Here is a 14,345-nt window from a genome sequence, read left to right on the forward strand (position 1 = left end):
TTTTAACATGCACAGAGACTTGAGGCCACTCTGTATAATCACTCATTCTGTTGACTGCCTGGCAAATAGGAGGTGGTCAAAGTTTGATAAAATTAAAAACAAACAAACAGACAGAAAAGATCATTGCTCTGAGGCTCCCGCCTACTGGTCCGGGAATCTGGACACTTCCACTCAAGCGTCTTTCTGCCCAACTGTCCAGCTCTTTTACACACACACATATACACACACACTCTTACACTTTTCCAATGAGATTTTATTATTAGTTAAGTCATGATTCAGGATCCCAGCAGAGGTGGGGTGAGCCAGTTCAGATCTTCCCAGGAAACGTGCCTTCTGCCCTGCGGTCATCCCAGGCCGACACCTGTCGAGAGACAGACAGTGTCACTCCCTTCGGCTGTGGGGAAACCAGATGGGTGGGCTTCTTTGTCTTCCTCACTTTGCCCACCTCTTCCTTGGTTCAGTAGTCAACAAGTAACCATATGTACCTGTTATGTGCCAGCCATTTTCCAGGAGCTGGGGAACCCAGCAGGCACCCAGAAAGACAAAAATCCCTGTCCTCAATGAAGTGACACTCAGCTGAAACCTCCCCGGCTCGCTGCATGCCGTCCCTGGGGGACCCCTAACTGTACCGGAGCTTCCAGAGTGTGGCTGTGCCTGCGTCAGGCACCTGAGGCAACACTCGGTGCCGCCTGTCAGAACTGAGGAGACACGGGGCGCTGGGCAGCTGTGATGGAATCAGGTAGATCTACGCTCTGTCACGAACGCATCTCCAAGACATACAGCCAAGCCCAAGCCCCCTGCAGGCGAGTCAACTCCGACTCACAGCGACCTTACAGGATAGAGTGGAACTGCCCCACAGGGTTTGCAAGGAGAGGTTGGTGGATTCGAACTGCCGACCTTTTGGTTAGCAGCCATATCACTTAACCACAGTGCCACCGGGGCTCCCCAAGATACACAGTCAAGTGCAAAACGGTGCTAAACAGAATATGTAATGCGATCCCACCGTTGGTCACAGATATACATACGTACAAAAACAGAGAGAAAGGCACACATCAAATTGTTAACACTCCCAGAAGCAACACTCAGATGCTTGCTGGCCTTCCCACGGGCAGTTACAGCATTTTCATTTTTTACACGGCACGTGTCCACACAACACTCCCACTTCTACACTACATGTTAGAGGCAGGGATAGAGGCATGACAACGCAGAGACAGAATCTGAATGCCCACTCTACCTGCTAGCTGTACAACCTTGAGCAAGTTCCTCAACCTCCCTGGGCCTGTCTCCAATTCTGTCAAATGAGGCTACTGGTAATAGTAATCTATCTCACAGTTGTTTCAGCACGTCTGACCTGATGTGATGTAAAGTGCTTAAAACGTAGCTGGCCCACAGGAAGTACCACGCGTGTGCTTAGACACACACACACACACACACACACACACACACACACACACACACTTGCTCTCCTTTTACTTGAAAAATATAAAAAAAGATACAGATTGCTCTGCACCTTCCTTTTTTCCACGTCTGAGAGCTCCTTCTGTAACCTGTCCCGTGAACAGACACACTCTCCATAAAGGCCGTCAAGACAAAGGGACCATCACTTACCTAACTCAGGTTGTTCTGAACATTTCCCATGACAACAACTCTGTTGTGAACATCCCTGTAAATGACTATTTTGTAGGGTGACTAGATATGGAAGTGCCAGGTCAAAGGAGTATGATTTGTTAATTCTGAAAGATCCTGCCAAATGCGACCTAAAAAATGACTGGACCGATGTATTGAACCAACAGCAGCCTGTCAGAGAACCTATTTTGCCAATACTTGGCAACATCAACCTTGTAATTTTGGTGCCAGATTTCAGGGTAAAAACAAAGATCCTGTTGCTTTAAGCTGTGTCTCCCTGATGACTGGGGTGAGGAAGAACATCTTTTCATGTCTGGGGTTCATCTGGAGGCTCTCACACTGAACTTGCACTCTCTGTGGTCCATGTCTGAATTTCTCAGTTGCTGGTTTTACCCGTCTGTCCCCTCCCTTTAACTGGCATTTAAAAAATACAGTGCTGGGCAGTGAGGGGCAGTGACAGGCTGCTCCCATCTTTTGGCAAGTTACCCTTTGCCTCAATAGGCCCATTTCCTGGAAAGAAAACTAGGGAAACCATTCAAATACAGGGGAAGATATTTCCTGCCATGGAGATGTCCACAGAAGTGTCATTTAAAATAGTGAGAGAGAAAAAATACCGCGTCCAGCTAACAGGGAAGGGAATGTTTTGCAGGTGCACAACCAACACATGTTAAGTAAGAAAGCAAAGTGCCAAACGGTATCTCAGGCGTGATCTGTAACGGTATTAAAAACAGCGTGTATGTACACACACACCTACATACATACACAGAAAAGGAAGTGGAAGATTTACACCAAGTTGCTAATGGAACGTAATTTTGTGGCTCGGAAAGGAGGGGCTTTTACTTTCTACATCATCTAAATCTCTCATTTTTAAAGATTCTATAAGAAATTGTTATTTTTCGTGAAGAAATAAAAGATTTTTAAACTGAAAAATAAACAGTGATTGTGAAAAACGTTTTAAAAGCTCATATTACAGGAAAAGTGCTAGAGCAAACAAACAAACCCCACAACAAACACACTGGGATCACCACACCAAACCCACCGCTGTCGAGCTGACTCCAACTCATAGTGACCCTCTACTGGGATTAGAGACTAACTAAAAACACTGAAAAACCAAACCCACTGCCGTCAGCTGTTGCTGCCAAGTCGATTCCGACTTACAGTGACCCTGCAGGACAGGGCCGAACTGCCCCGTGGGGTTTCCAAGACTGTAAATCTTTACGGAAGCAGACTGCCACATCTTCCTCTCATGGAGCGGCTGGTAAGTTCGAACGACCGACCTTTTGGTCAGCAGCCGAGCGCTGAACCACTGTGCCACCAGGGCTCCACATACATATCTATACACACAGGAAAACCCCGCAAAAGCCAGAACCTTTGGAAGGCAGCAACCTGTCAGAAAAGGAAAAATCGAGTATTTTCCACTAAAAATGAGCGACAGAAAAGTGGTAAGACTGCACCCTGTCAGAGGCGGGAAACAAAGCAGCCCCTGCGAGCGAGTCCTGGCTCTCACAGGTCTCACGGGCAAGACCTGGAAGATGTCACTGTATTAGCAGGCAGGTCAGGAGAAGGAGGAAAAACACAGGGTTGCTGAGTATAAAGGGGCCTGTGCCGAGTGCACTTACACCTCGTCCTAACAGGGCAGACAGAGCCGGCACAGAGGGGAAGAACCAACAACCTGGCACTCCCCTCATGAAGACGAGGGTGGAGGGCGACACCGGGAGCACACTTCCTGGCACCCTGTCTAGCATGCACCCAATGCCACGGCTTCAACTCAGGCCCCACAGCTGGAGGAAAGGTGTGGGATCACGCATTATGTCACCCAAAATCACTCCGGGACAAGGAGAAATCCTGGGACGGCATGGGGTACTCAAAGCCACTTGAGATGGGGCGGCCACAGAAGTGAGAGGGAAGCAAGAGGGCCGAGAAAGTCCACCTCTGTTGTTCCAGAGAAATGAGCCACAGATGGCAATCACGCATGCTTAAAGTACTGGAAAATTAAAACACAGGAACCTTCAAAAGGGGACCGGTTAAACAAAAACACCTGTAAGTTCTTAAAGGAATGAGCCAGATTTACAGGCACTGTCATAAAAAAAGAAGACACACTGCTAAGTCTCTAAGACATGCTCGTAAGTCAAGGAAACGAAATGTAGAACATAACATACAGTTTAATATAAGAAACTCCCACAGGCTTATGTCTGATAAATTTATATAGAGAGAAAGACAAGCAGTTAACAGGAGTTACCCCAGGAGGGGAGGCCGGGGAGCACAGAGGGCTTCTGCTATTCTATTTTACTGCACTGCTCACATCTGGTTTGTCTAAACGAGCGTTATTACTTCTGTAATAGTATCCTATTTTGATTCTAATAAACGTTTTTAATTTTAACATCTCTGAAATTAGCGTGCTTGTCACATTTACCTTCAGTAATTTTCAAAAAGATTTTAACACCTCTGACTACACCTTGCAGTCAACGGGGTCTCTTAGCTGACGAGATGGGGTGATATTAAACACGAATGTTTATTAAAAAAAAGAGGGCACTGCAGAGTATTAAATGCTGACGAAAGGTCTGGTCAGCTGGGAACTAAAAGGCTGCTTGACAGTGTCCGGATTTCTTAGAGGTGCATATTAAAGTAGGGAGGGATGAAACGACACATCTGGGACTTGCTTTACAATCCTTCAGCAAATGAAAGATAAAGAAAAGGCAGAGATGAAGCAGATGTTTGGGTGAAGGGTGCATGTGGGGTCACTGGACGATTCTAGTTTTATATTTGAGAATGTTCACAATGAGAAGGACAGGATTCCACAGGGTTAGAGACTTGACACCAAGTACACATCTACAGAGCATGTGAGCGAGATGGAGGCAGCAAGATGACCCTGGTGGCCTTGGCACAGACCTGGGAAGGGAAGCAATTCAAGCAAGGAGAAAAGGCATGAGCCCCCGTGGAGTGGGATACCTTGTCCTCCCTCCGTGCCCCGGCCCCAACAGGAGGTACCTACCCAGGACATAGGGCAGAGGGACTTGTACACACGCCGATACCATTCACACACAGAGACGTCACCCCCTTTGGTGGTCATTGCCTTCTCACAGCGGTGGAAGTCTGTGGAGAAAGGGATTCAGAGTCAGCCCAGACCAAGGGGAGGAACACATTTCTGACCAAACTCACAGTGAGAGACTCTTCCTATCTCAGGACCAGCTGCCTGCATACACACACACACAAAACAGAGGTTTTTACAAAGAACGCAGACCCTTACCAATGTACTAAAATGGCTGGACCCAACTCACTGACTCACTAACTTTGCAAGCCGCTAGAGAACTGCAGTCTGCGGGTGGCACAGACAGCTCCGCGCTTGGCTACTAACCCAAAGGCTGGCACTCTGCGTCCGCCCAGAGGCCACTGACAAACCATAAAGTGCAGTTGTGCTCTGCACCACACAGGGTCGCCGTGAATTGGGATCGACTCCACGGCAATTGGTTTGGTTTTGGTTTGACAACTGCCGTCCAATTTGAAACCTCTGGGGTCAGGGATGATGGGAAAGCATGAGGGACATGTGTGGGGATTATGGAAGCCCAGGACTAAGACAAGGCGAAGGGAAGATGGTCTTGATGTTAAGATGCTGGAGTCCTACAGAGAAAGGCTGGAGGGGGATAATCTGGTTTTAAAAGTAAGCAATTAATTCAAATTAAAAAAAAAAAAAAAAAAAGGAATTACTCTAGGCATTCCATCCTCTAGGGAGAAAAGCCTGCACACAGGCATCAAATTACATTTATAAGAATGTTTGTAGCAGCGTCATGCGCAAGAGCCCCGAAATGGAAACCACACAAGCGTCCACAAACAGAATAGATAGATTGCGGAATACCGTATAGCGATGAAAATGAACTGACGACATGCCACAGCACGGGTGAATCTTAAAAACTGGGAGAAAGAAATACGAAGAGTGCAGTCAGTATTTACAAAGCTCACTACGAAGCACACTTAAAAGCGTGGTGACAGCGCAAAATGTGGCTGCACTAGTGGGGTTTACGCTTCCGGGGGGACAGCGGGGGCTGTGCCCGAGACAGGGCGTGCAGTGGGCAGGGGAGTCCACAGTGCTGGCGATATTCCATTCTCCAATTCAGGTTAGGGTTGCGTGGGGGTTCATTTTAGAATTGTTCACTTACCTGTACATTATGTTTTAGGTACTTTCTGTACATGTTACATTACACACACACCCAAAACACCAAACCCATTGCTGTTGAGTTGATTGTTCAGAAATCAAAGTTTACAATCCTGGCCCTGGACACAGCTGGTGATGAGGGGCATTAGCCCTCCAGAGGTAAAAGAGGAGCCAGGAGCAGTGTTAGGATGCATGGGGGGACCCTAGCGGGGTGGGGGAGGGGAAAGGGTGAGGAACCTGAGGCATGTGACCAGGAGATCTGCATTCTCCCACACCATGCCCTGCTTACCCAGGTAGTTCTGCCAGCAGTTCCTGGTTTGATTCTGGTTGGGGAAGCGGCTGTCGAAAGGGGCAGTCCGGTAGTTCTTGATTTTGATCTTGATGTCTTCTGCCATGGTGGTGACTCCTGGAGGAAAGTGGGTGGGTAGTGGTAGAGACTCTGGGGTGCCCAGGCATGGGGATGTCAGCCCATCCAGGCCCAGACACAGAAGAATGGACAGAGAAAGCACAAATCCATACTTCTGGGTGTGGAAGTCACAGCACGGTTGGGGACAACTCCTTAGCAAAATCAGGCCTGGTCCCAAAATAATACACTGCATACCACATGCCAGGTGCCGTTCTACCCTTTACTCATAACAGCCACTCTATAAGGTAGGAACTGTTACCATCCCCATTTCATAGATGAGGAAACAATGTCTAAGTGACTTCCCAAGGTCATGCAGCATACAAATGGTGGGGTGCTGCACTCAATCCCTGGCGTACCCTATACTGCAGAGGTTCTTAATTTTTTTGGTGCCATGAACCCCTCAGGGGTCTGACGAATCCTATAAACCTTTTTTTCAGAATATGTTCAAATATATTTTAAAATGCATAGAATAAAAAAAAAAACAGTTCTATCTTGCTGTAGATTTATCCACCATCACAATTTTGAAATAATCATGAGTAAGAATGATATTCTGAAATCTGCAACAACTGTAATGTGATATAATAGTATCTATGAGTTTGCTTGGTGACAAAATTACAAGTGCTGCCTCCATTCTAACTGAAGGAAATGCTATATTTGAATCAATCAGAGGTTCATATAAATAACAAATGTAATTTGTCCCCCATTCAAACACTAGCATCCCTCGAATTCTATAGACTCTGTGGACCCGGGGTTGAAAAATTCTGATACAATGTCTCTAAAGAGTTGAAGCACAGCTTTCGCCTGGGAATCTGCGAGAGGCTGCCTCTGAATTGCAGAAAAACCACGGCGTCATGGTTGTACAGAGGTGCACAGACCGGGGTTCAACTCAAGCGTCCAAGGCAACGGAGGGGATCTGGAGTACCACAGTAGTCTTTGGGGGAGGAGGTGGAGAGGAAGTGGGTACGGGGGATGGAAAACACCAGCCGCTGGGAGAGAGACGTGGGTAGAAAGAGTAGCTTTATTCGGGCGAGATCTCGAACCGATATCAGGGGACGACGCTGGATCCGAGTGACAAACTCTGCGGCCCTTCCAACGTCCAAGGGAAACGAGGGGTCAGACACCAGCCATGCTGCCTTCCAGGCAAGCCCTGGGAGGTCACGCCCGCGGCCCGGTGATTAAAAGCATTGCAATCCAAACTAAACCAAAGCCAAACCAAACCCGTTGTCGTCGAGTCGATTCCGACTCATAGCGACCCTACAGGACAGAGTAGAATTGCCCCATGGGGTTTCCAAGGAGCGGCTGGGGGATTCGAACTGCCGACCTTTCGGTTAGGAAACGATCTCTTAACCTCTGCGCCACCAGGGCTCCGCCATCCAGACTAAGGGTCCAAACCCTGGTCTCTGTGTGAACTCCGCTACGTGGCTTAACAAGTCTGAGCTTCAGTTTCCCCACGGTCAAAAGGGGATAATCACAGGCTCTACCTCACAAGGTTGGAAAGAGGATGAAATGAATTAATATAAGCAAATCGCCTGGAACGCCGCCTGGCATTAAAGAAGCACCACATAATCGTTAGCTATTAGTATTAACAGAACAGGGCCCCAGAGCTGCTCACCGCGAGGCCCGACGTCACCGGCCGAAAGCCTCACTTTGTTCTCGGGGAAGCTAGGGTCTGGTTCCTCAGCCCCTGGGCTGGGGTCCTAAGTTCCCGCGCTCACCATACTCACCTAAAGACTCCCCTTAAACCGCTCCCAGCTCAATGTGACCCTCAGAAAAGACGCCTGCGTCGGACCGGAGGCGGAAGTAAGACCTGCCGGAAGTGGAGTGAGGCGAAGCATAGAGGAGTCTTCCGCGCGGCTAGAGCGCCCCTGGCGAGGCGGTGCCCGGAAGCCACTCTAGTCCCGCCCATTCAGAGAACTGCGATCTCCTATTGGGCTGACTGCCTGTTTACCATCACTCCCAGCCCAATCGTGAGCTTGCGCGGCACTTCGAAAGGCTCCCAGCTGGTACTAGGAATACCCGGTTACAGATTCCCATTACCTCCCTGGCTTTACCTGAGGAAGGTAGTTCTGGGTCTCGGCGCTGGCTGGAGAACGCGCCTGGGGAAGACTATGCTATGGGAAATACATTTACTTATCGGAGAAATATTTATTGAACACTTACCCTGTGCCAGGCACTTCTGTTAAGAGTAGGGGATACATCATTGAACAAAACACAAAAATTCCTACCTTCATTATGATTATTACGGGGCCAATTGTCAAAAGATTGAAAACAAATCAGTCTCTCCCCCGGGGTCACTCATCACATTTTGACCCAGGCTCCACCTCCCTACTCATTGTCATCTTTCTGCAAACTTCAGAAGGCACAAATTAATAAAGATTTGGGCGTCTTGGGTCTGTGATGAGCCCCGGTGGCGCAAAGGTTAAAGCGTTCAACTGCGAACCGAAAGGTCAGCAGTTCAAAACCACCAGCGGGGGAAAGATGTGGCAGTCGGCTTCCGTAAACGTTACAGCCTTGGAAACCTTATGGGGTCGCTGTCTGAATCGACGCGAGGGCAGTGGGTTTGGTTTGGTTTGGGTTTGGGTCTGTGAAGGGCCTGGCAGAAATGATTCCATCTCGGCCTTAAAAACATATCCAGAATCTCCTCTGTCACATCTGGTTTAAGCCTCTATTACCTCCAGTCTGAACTATTCCTTGACCTCCTAGCTTACCTGCTGTCCTCCACAATCTGCCTATTCAGCCAGGAGGGACCCTGTTAACACCTGAAACGATCACATTCCTCCTCAGTCCGGAACCCTCCCCTGGTTTCTGGTCTGACTCAGAGGAAAAGCCAAAGTCCTTGGGGTAACTCCTCTTCAAGGGCGACACAGTAGGTAAACTCACAAATTAGCGATTGGGTCTGACTCCTTCAGGTGCCCAACACAGGGCAGGCACACAGTAGGCCTTGGGGCCTGGATTTGATTCCTTTGCATGCCGCATCAGAGTCCACACACAGTAGGTCCCTTAAGGATCAGTCTCTTTTGGTCACTATTGTGTCTCTGGAATACTCAGCACGGAAGGGGAGGGGGCGGGTGTGGTGGCGCACACGTAGGATCCCTAGCGTTAGTGGGAAGGGTGTAGACCAGCACACACGACAAGCTTTGACGGGATATTATTTTTATTGGGTCACTGCTCTCTGTCGGCCCCCGCGCGATCAGGCTAGGCTAGACCCGGCACGCGGCTCCCGAAGCGGTACGTGTACTTGCGCCCACCGCTCTTGAGCACGATGTCGCGGCGGTAGTAATAGCGCAGGCCCCGGCTCAGCTTCTCGTAATTCATGCCGGGCTTCCTCTTGCGCTCGCCCCACAGCCGCGCCACCTGGGGCAGAGGCGGGGCTTAGACAGAGAGGGCGGGGAAGGAGCGGGATTGGCAACGGATGGGAGGGGTCTGGGGCGGGGACGGGGTAGGGTCCTGACCAAGGTTAGTAGGTCCGAGTGGGGTGGGGCTAACGTAACTTTGGTTGAGGCTGGGGTAGAGGCCGGGGCGCGGCTGAACCAGAGGGGACTGGGGCGGCGTTTGGCCGGGCGGGGCTGGGGGGCGGCCAAACCTCTTTGGGGTCGCAGAGCTGGAACTCGCGGCTGTTGCCCGTCCAGCGGATGCAGCTGCTACGAGCCCCGTCGCGGAGCAGCTCCAGTAGGAACTGCCACAGCTGAATAGGACCTGCGACGAGGAGGCGGGCGAACACTCGGGCTTTCCGGCCCCAGGCCATGCCGCTTCCTTGACCCAGGACGTCCCGGGCGTGCTCCCAACTCGAGGCCCCAAGAATCTGGAGCCCTTCACATAGGGGACCCAAGAGTCTGCCTTGGAAACTCAAGCATCCGCTCCTTCTCCCCATCTCGGGGATTTAGGAGTTTAGCCTCCCTACCTCGGAGATGGAGCCCTGGTTGTGCAATGGTTAACACCTCCGCTGCTAACCAAAAGGTCGGCAGTTCGAACCCACCAGCCTCTCCATGGGAGAAAAGACCTGGTGACCAGCTCCCTTGAAGATTGCAGCCTAGGAAACCCTAGGGGGCAGTTCTACTCTGTCCTATAGGGTCTCTATGAGTCGGAATCGACTCGATGGCACACATCAACAACCTCGGAAATCCAGGGGTCCCCTGGAGACTGGGTCCCCATTTGCTTCCTACCTAGAACACTGCCAGCATCTGACCCTTGGCGGTCTCCCGCGAGCACCAAGGTACCTAAGCCCCGCCCTCAGACCATTTCCCAGGTTCCTCCCCCATAAGCCTCTAGACCCCGCCTCACTGCGCTCAGGGACGTCTCACCTCGGTGGTTAGTTTTGGGGTAACAAGTCAAAGCGGTACGGTCCGACTGCTGCCTCGGTTCCGAGCCAGTGGTGCGATCTGAACTCTGGCACCCCTCCGAAGAGGCGGTGGAATCCGTGTTCTGCCCCGGGGCCCAGGAGGTGGTACAGTCCGAGCCCGCAGGCCCGCCCCACGAAATGGTACAGTCCGCGCGCGGTCCTTGGCTGAGGTCCCGGCAGGTGGCGCCGTCGGGGCCGATCGAGAGGTCCCAGCCGGTGCAGCCCCCAGCGGCTTGGGCGGGGAACCACAAAGGGGCCGCTCCTGCTGACGGGGTACAGTTCAGGCCCGCCACCCCTTCCGAACCTGCGAAGGGGGTGGGGCCCAGGCCGCGGCCGGCTGGGTCCAGGGCCTGGGAGGCGGGACTCCAAGGGTTCGAGCCGAGGCACGCCAGGTCCGTCCAGTCTCCAGGCCACAGAAGGGCCTGAGGGGCGGGCTCTGTAAGAAGGACCGGACCCCAAGTGAGGGGAGCTCAGGTGTCCCGGCCCTCGCCCCCTCGGATGGCCTAGGGGTCTAAGCTGTCAGCCCCGGCGCCTCCTGTCCCGGGCTCCGGTTACCCGGGGGTGGAGGGAGCAGCTACCTGGGTCCAGGTCATGCCACCTTGAAGTTAAGGCGTCTCCAGTCCCAGCCCGTTTCCCTTCAACGACCTGGGAATCTAGGCCTCCAGCCCCGGTGCTCCGGGACCCTCAGTTTCCTCCTACTCCCACCTTTCCACACACACTCACCCGTTCCCCAAGGAGCTTCTGGGTGCGCTAAGGCAGAGCCCCAGTCCACCTGCGGGAGCCCTGTGAGGGGCAAGGTGGTAACTGAGTGGACGAAAGGACGGCAGTAATGATTAGAAGAAGTCTTTATTCCTCAGGGATTGGGAGTTAGCCCCTCGGCCCCTACTCACCCAGACTTAGGACGCAGGCCCTGGGACCCCTCCTCCCTTAACCTCAGGAGTTCAAGCAGACGCCCCCTCCCCACACAGACCTAGGAGCCCAGCCCTCTGTCTTCTCCAGCGCCCCGGGGGCCCAGCCTGCAGCCACCTTTGCAGCTTGCGCCTGCTCTCAGCGTGTCCTCTCGGCGTGCCAACTCAGCGAAATAGAAGCCAAGTTCGGCTCCTGCTGCAGGCAATAAGGTAGTTAAGGCCAGTTCAGGGGTCAGCGGGGGTCCCCACGCGGCGTCCTCCCCGCAGTCTCAGCCCCAGCAGCCTACCCAGCCCCGAGAGCCTGTTCCCAGGGGGCACTTCCTGTGGTGATGCTTCATCCCAGTCCAACAAATCCATGGACGTTGGTTGTGAATATTCTGGGCCGGGAAAATGCGGAAGAGCCAGGGTGAGCTGGTGGCACTTAGGGACCCTGGAGTCTGGACCCCCACCCTCGCTTCCCTCAGACCCAGGAGTCCAGGCCTCTGCTCCCTCCTCACCCAGTCCCCAGCTCTGCTCTGCGCTCACCTCTGGCAGGTCCCTCTGCCCTCAGCCGGGGGTCTCAGCCCCATTTCATACCATGCACCCCCTCCCCCGGAGGCCTGGGCAGGGGGGAATTTTCCGAGACGTCAGAGCTGGGGGTTGCAGGGTCGAGTTGCAGGGGCGGGGCGGAGCCGCGCGCCCCCAGCCTCAGGGATGGGCGCCTGCCCCCCCGGGTCGTTAGGGCTGTCCTGCAGCAGGGGCGGCTTGGGCCTGGACCTGCGCTTCGGGAACAGCGGGCTGGGGGGAGTGGGGAGCGGTGCGGGGTGATGGGGGGGCAGGCGGGGCCGGGGGCTTAGTGTACAGGTTCTCCGGTTTGGGGACTTGAATCTGCGACATGGCGGGGGGAGAGGGTCTGGGGTCGGCAGGCTGAGCTGGGCTTATCTGCGACAGGAAGCGGGATTTCCGGCCATCTCCTCCCCACCACCGGTCGACGTCACAATCCACAGGGGTGACTGGGTGGGCTGAGGTGAAGGGAGGCCGGCCCGGGAAACCCTACCAGACCCAGTTCACCCCTTCCAAGGGTGCTGGGGGGACGTTCTGGGGCTGCTCCCTAGAAATGTCAATCACAGTAACATCGACAGTGTCAACAGTAACAACGGTAATAGTAATAGCTGACGTTTTCTTGGGGGTCTTTGCTGTGCTCAACTGTGCTGTTCTTCATTTAATCCTCTTAACAGGTAGTGAGTATTCTCATTGGCATTTTATGAAGCGGGAAATTGAGGCAGGCTTCTTCCTACTTCCGCTGCAGATCCCATGCCCTTCCATGTCATAACAGACAGTTTGGGACGACTGGAGAAATTTGAGCATGAATTGAATACGGGAACCCAGCATTATTGTTAATTTCCATAGCTGTGATAATGGTATTATGATAGGAAAGATGTTTCTATCAAGAGATGAATACCGAGGTATTCAGGAGTGAGGTGTTACAATGTCTAACATCTGAAGAAATTCCGATGATTCAGCAAAAAACAAAAATGCATACATGCAACATATACATACACACGTGCAACATTTAGGACATACTTATACTAAAAAATTATTCCTTCTCTGAAATTCACATTTAAGTGATTGTCTTGTATTTTTATTTTCTCCTTCCGGCAACCTGGCTTCAGACTCCATGCTCATGTCCATCATGGTACGTTAATAGGTAAATGGTATTTACCATTAAAAATAACCTAAGTCTTTATACGGACATTTTCCAATATTCACCCAGCTGCAGTCATTAACCACTTGTCATGCTTGTTTCATCTCAGTAATTGTTACTCTCTGGCAGCTTCTACTCTGAACACCTTCTCCTTTGTAAGGCAGAAGGGGGTGAGGGAGCGAGCGGGTGGAAGGCGGGAGGAACGAGGAGAGTGAGCACTGCTCTTCGGTTCCTGTTGTTGTCGGGTGCCTCGAGCGGGTCCCGACTCTTAGTGCCCCGTGGACAACAGAACAAAACACTGCCCGGTCCTGCGCCATCTTCACAATCGTTGCTATGTTTGAGCCCATCGTTGCAGCCACTGTGTTAATCCATCTCCTTGAGAGTCTTCCTCTTTTTCACTGACCCTCTCTACTCTACCAAGCATAATGTCCTTCTCCAGGGGCTGATCCCTCCTGATGACATGTCCACAGTATGTGAGATGAAGTCTCGCCATCCTTGCTTCTAGGGAGAATTCTGGCTGTACTTCTTCCAAGACAGACTTGTTCGTTCTTCCGGCAGTCCATGGAATATTCAATATTCGCCAACACCACAATTCAAAGGCGTTAATTCTTCTTCGGTCTTCCTTATTCATTGTCCAGCTTTCACGTGCATATTGCAACTGTCCATTTTACAGAAGGGATAATATGGTCTCTGCCCGTCTGTCCAACCCCAGAGGCCTGAAGGGAGTCCTGACCTTCCCTGCCCCCCAGGCCCTAGGCCCCCTCTCCAGGAGAGGTCTCAAATTCCCTCTGTTCCCGTCTTCACCCCTTACTGCCCCACTCTGACGTCACATTTTCCAGTCTGGCCTGAGGGTCAGAGGCCTCTCCCTGTAGGTTCCCCAGCTCTGAGCGTAGCCCCAGGCCTGACTCCACTGACGCCTGTCACCCAGTGTCTGCTGACAAGTCTCGGTCTGTGTCCACCCGAGTCTCCCCAGGTCCCTCACCAGAGAGCTCCTCTCTCATCTTTTCTGTTTCCATCTCCCTTCTCGCTGCACTATTTCTGACCGATCGTTCTCATCTTTCTTCATCCCTTTGCCTCGAGTTTCCCTCCCCACCCCACCCCATCTCAGCCATTTGTGTCTCTGCCCCACCCCACCTCTATGCTCCGTTCCTCCTTGTTCCCAGAAGGGCTCCTGGCACTCCTTTAAAACCTCCTCCTGGAACCGTTCTCCCTCCCAGTCTCCTTCCTTGCCT

At 52.1% G+C, this 14,345-nt stretch overlaps 2 protein-coding genes across 2 annotated transcripts; both read right to left on the reverse strand.

Annotated features, from left to right (window-relative positions):
* Positions 1 to 235: 235 nt before the first annotated feature.
* Positions 236 to 8,008, reverse strand: LOC101349067 (cytochrome c oxidase subunit 6B1). Its single transcript, XM_004388109.2, has 4 exons — positions 7,907 to 8,008; positions 6,066 to 6,182; positions 4,619 to 4,719; positions 236 to 361 (listed from the first exon to the last, which is right to left on the reverse strand). The coding sequence occupies exons 2-4, from the start codon at positions 6,169 to 6,171 to the stop codon at positions 308 to 310; spliced, it is 261 nt and encodes an 86-aa protein (XP_004388166.1). The 5' UTR covers positions 6,172 to 6,182; positions 7,907 to 8,008; the 3' UTR covers positions 236 to 307.
* Positions 8,009 to 9,377: 1,369 nt separating this feature from the next.
* ETV2 (ETS variant transcription factor 2) lies at positions 9,378 to 11,786 on the reverse strand. Its single transcript, XM_004388188.2, has 6 exons — positions 11,717 to 11,786; positions 11,548 to 11,625; positions 11,245 to 11,325; positions 10,484 to 10,957; positions 9,766 to 9,878; positions 9,378 to 9,536 (listed from the first exon to the last, which is right to left on the reverse strand). The coding sequence occupies exons 1-6, from the start codon at positions 11,784 to 11,786 to the stop codon at positions 9,378 to 9,380; spliced, it is 975 nt and encodes a 324-aa protein (XP_004388245.2).
* Between the last annotated feature and the right edge of the window lie 2,559 nt (positions 11,787 to 14,345).

Source organism: Trichechus manatus, unplaced genomic scaffold (assembly GCF_000243295.1).
Source record: "Trichechus manatus latirostris isolate Lorelei unplaced genomic scaffold, TriManLat1.0 scaffold00207, whole genome shotgun sequence".
NCBI lineage: Eukaryota > Metazoa > Chordata > Mammalia > Sirenia > Trichechidae > Trichechus > Trichechus manatus.

Coding starts and splice junctions, on each gene's coding strand:
- LOC101349067 (XM_004388109.2), bottom strand. CDS start 6,171: ATGGCAGAAGACATCAAGATCAAAATCAAGAACTACCGGACTGCCCCT. Junction 4,720..6,065: donor CTGCTGGCAGAACTACCTGG/GTAAGCAGGGCA, acceptor CTTTCTCCACAG/ACTTCCACCGCTGTGAGAAG. Junction 362..4,618: donor CCCTCTGCCCTATGTCCTGG/GTAGGTACCTCC, acceptor GTCTCTCGACAG/GTGTCGGCCTGGGATGACCG.
- ETV2 (XM_004388188.2), bottom strand. CDS start 11,786: ATGGATTTGTTGGACTGGGATGAAGCATCACCACAGGAAGTGCCCCCT. Junction 11,626..11,716: donor GAACAGGCTCTCGGGGCTGG/GTAGGCTGCTGG, acceptor TATTGCCTGCAG/CAGGAGCCGAACTTGGCTTC. Junction 10,958..11,244: donor AGAAGCTCCTTGGGGAACGG/GTGAGTGTGTGT, acceptor TCCTTCTTACAG/AGCCCGCCCCTCAGGCCCTT.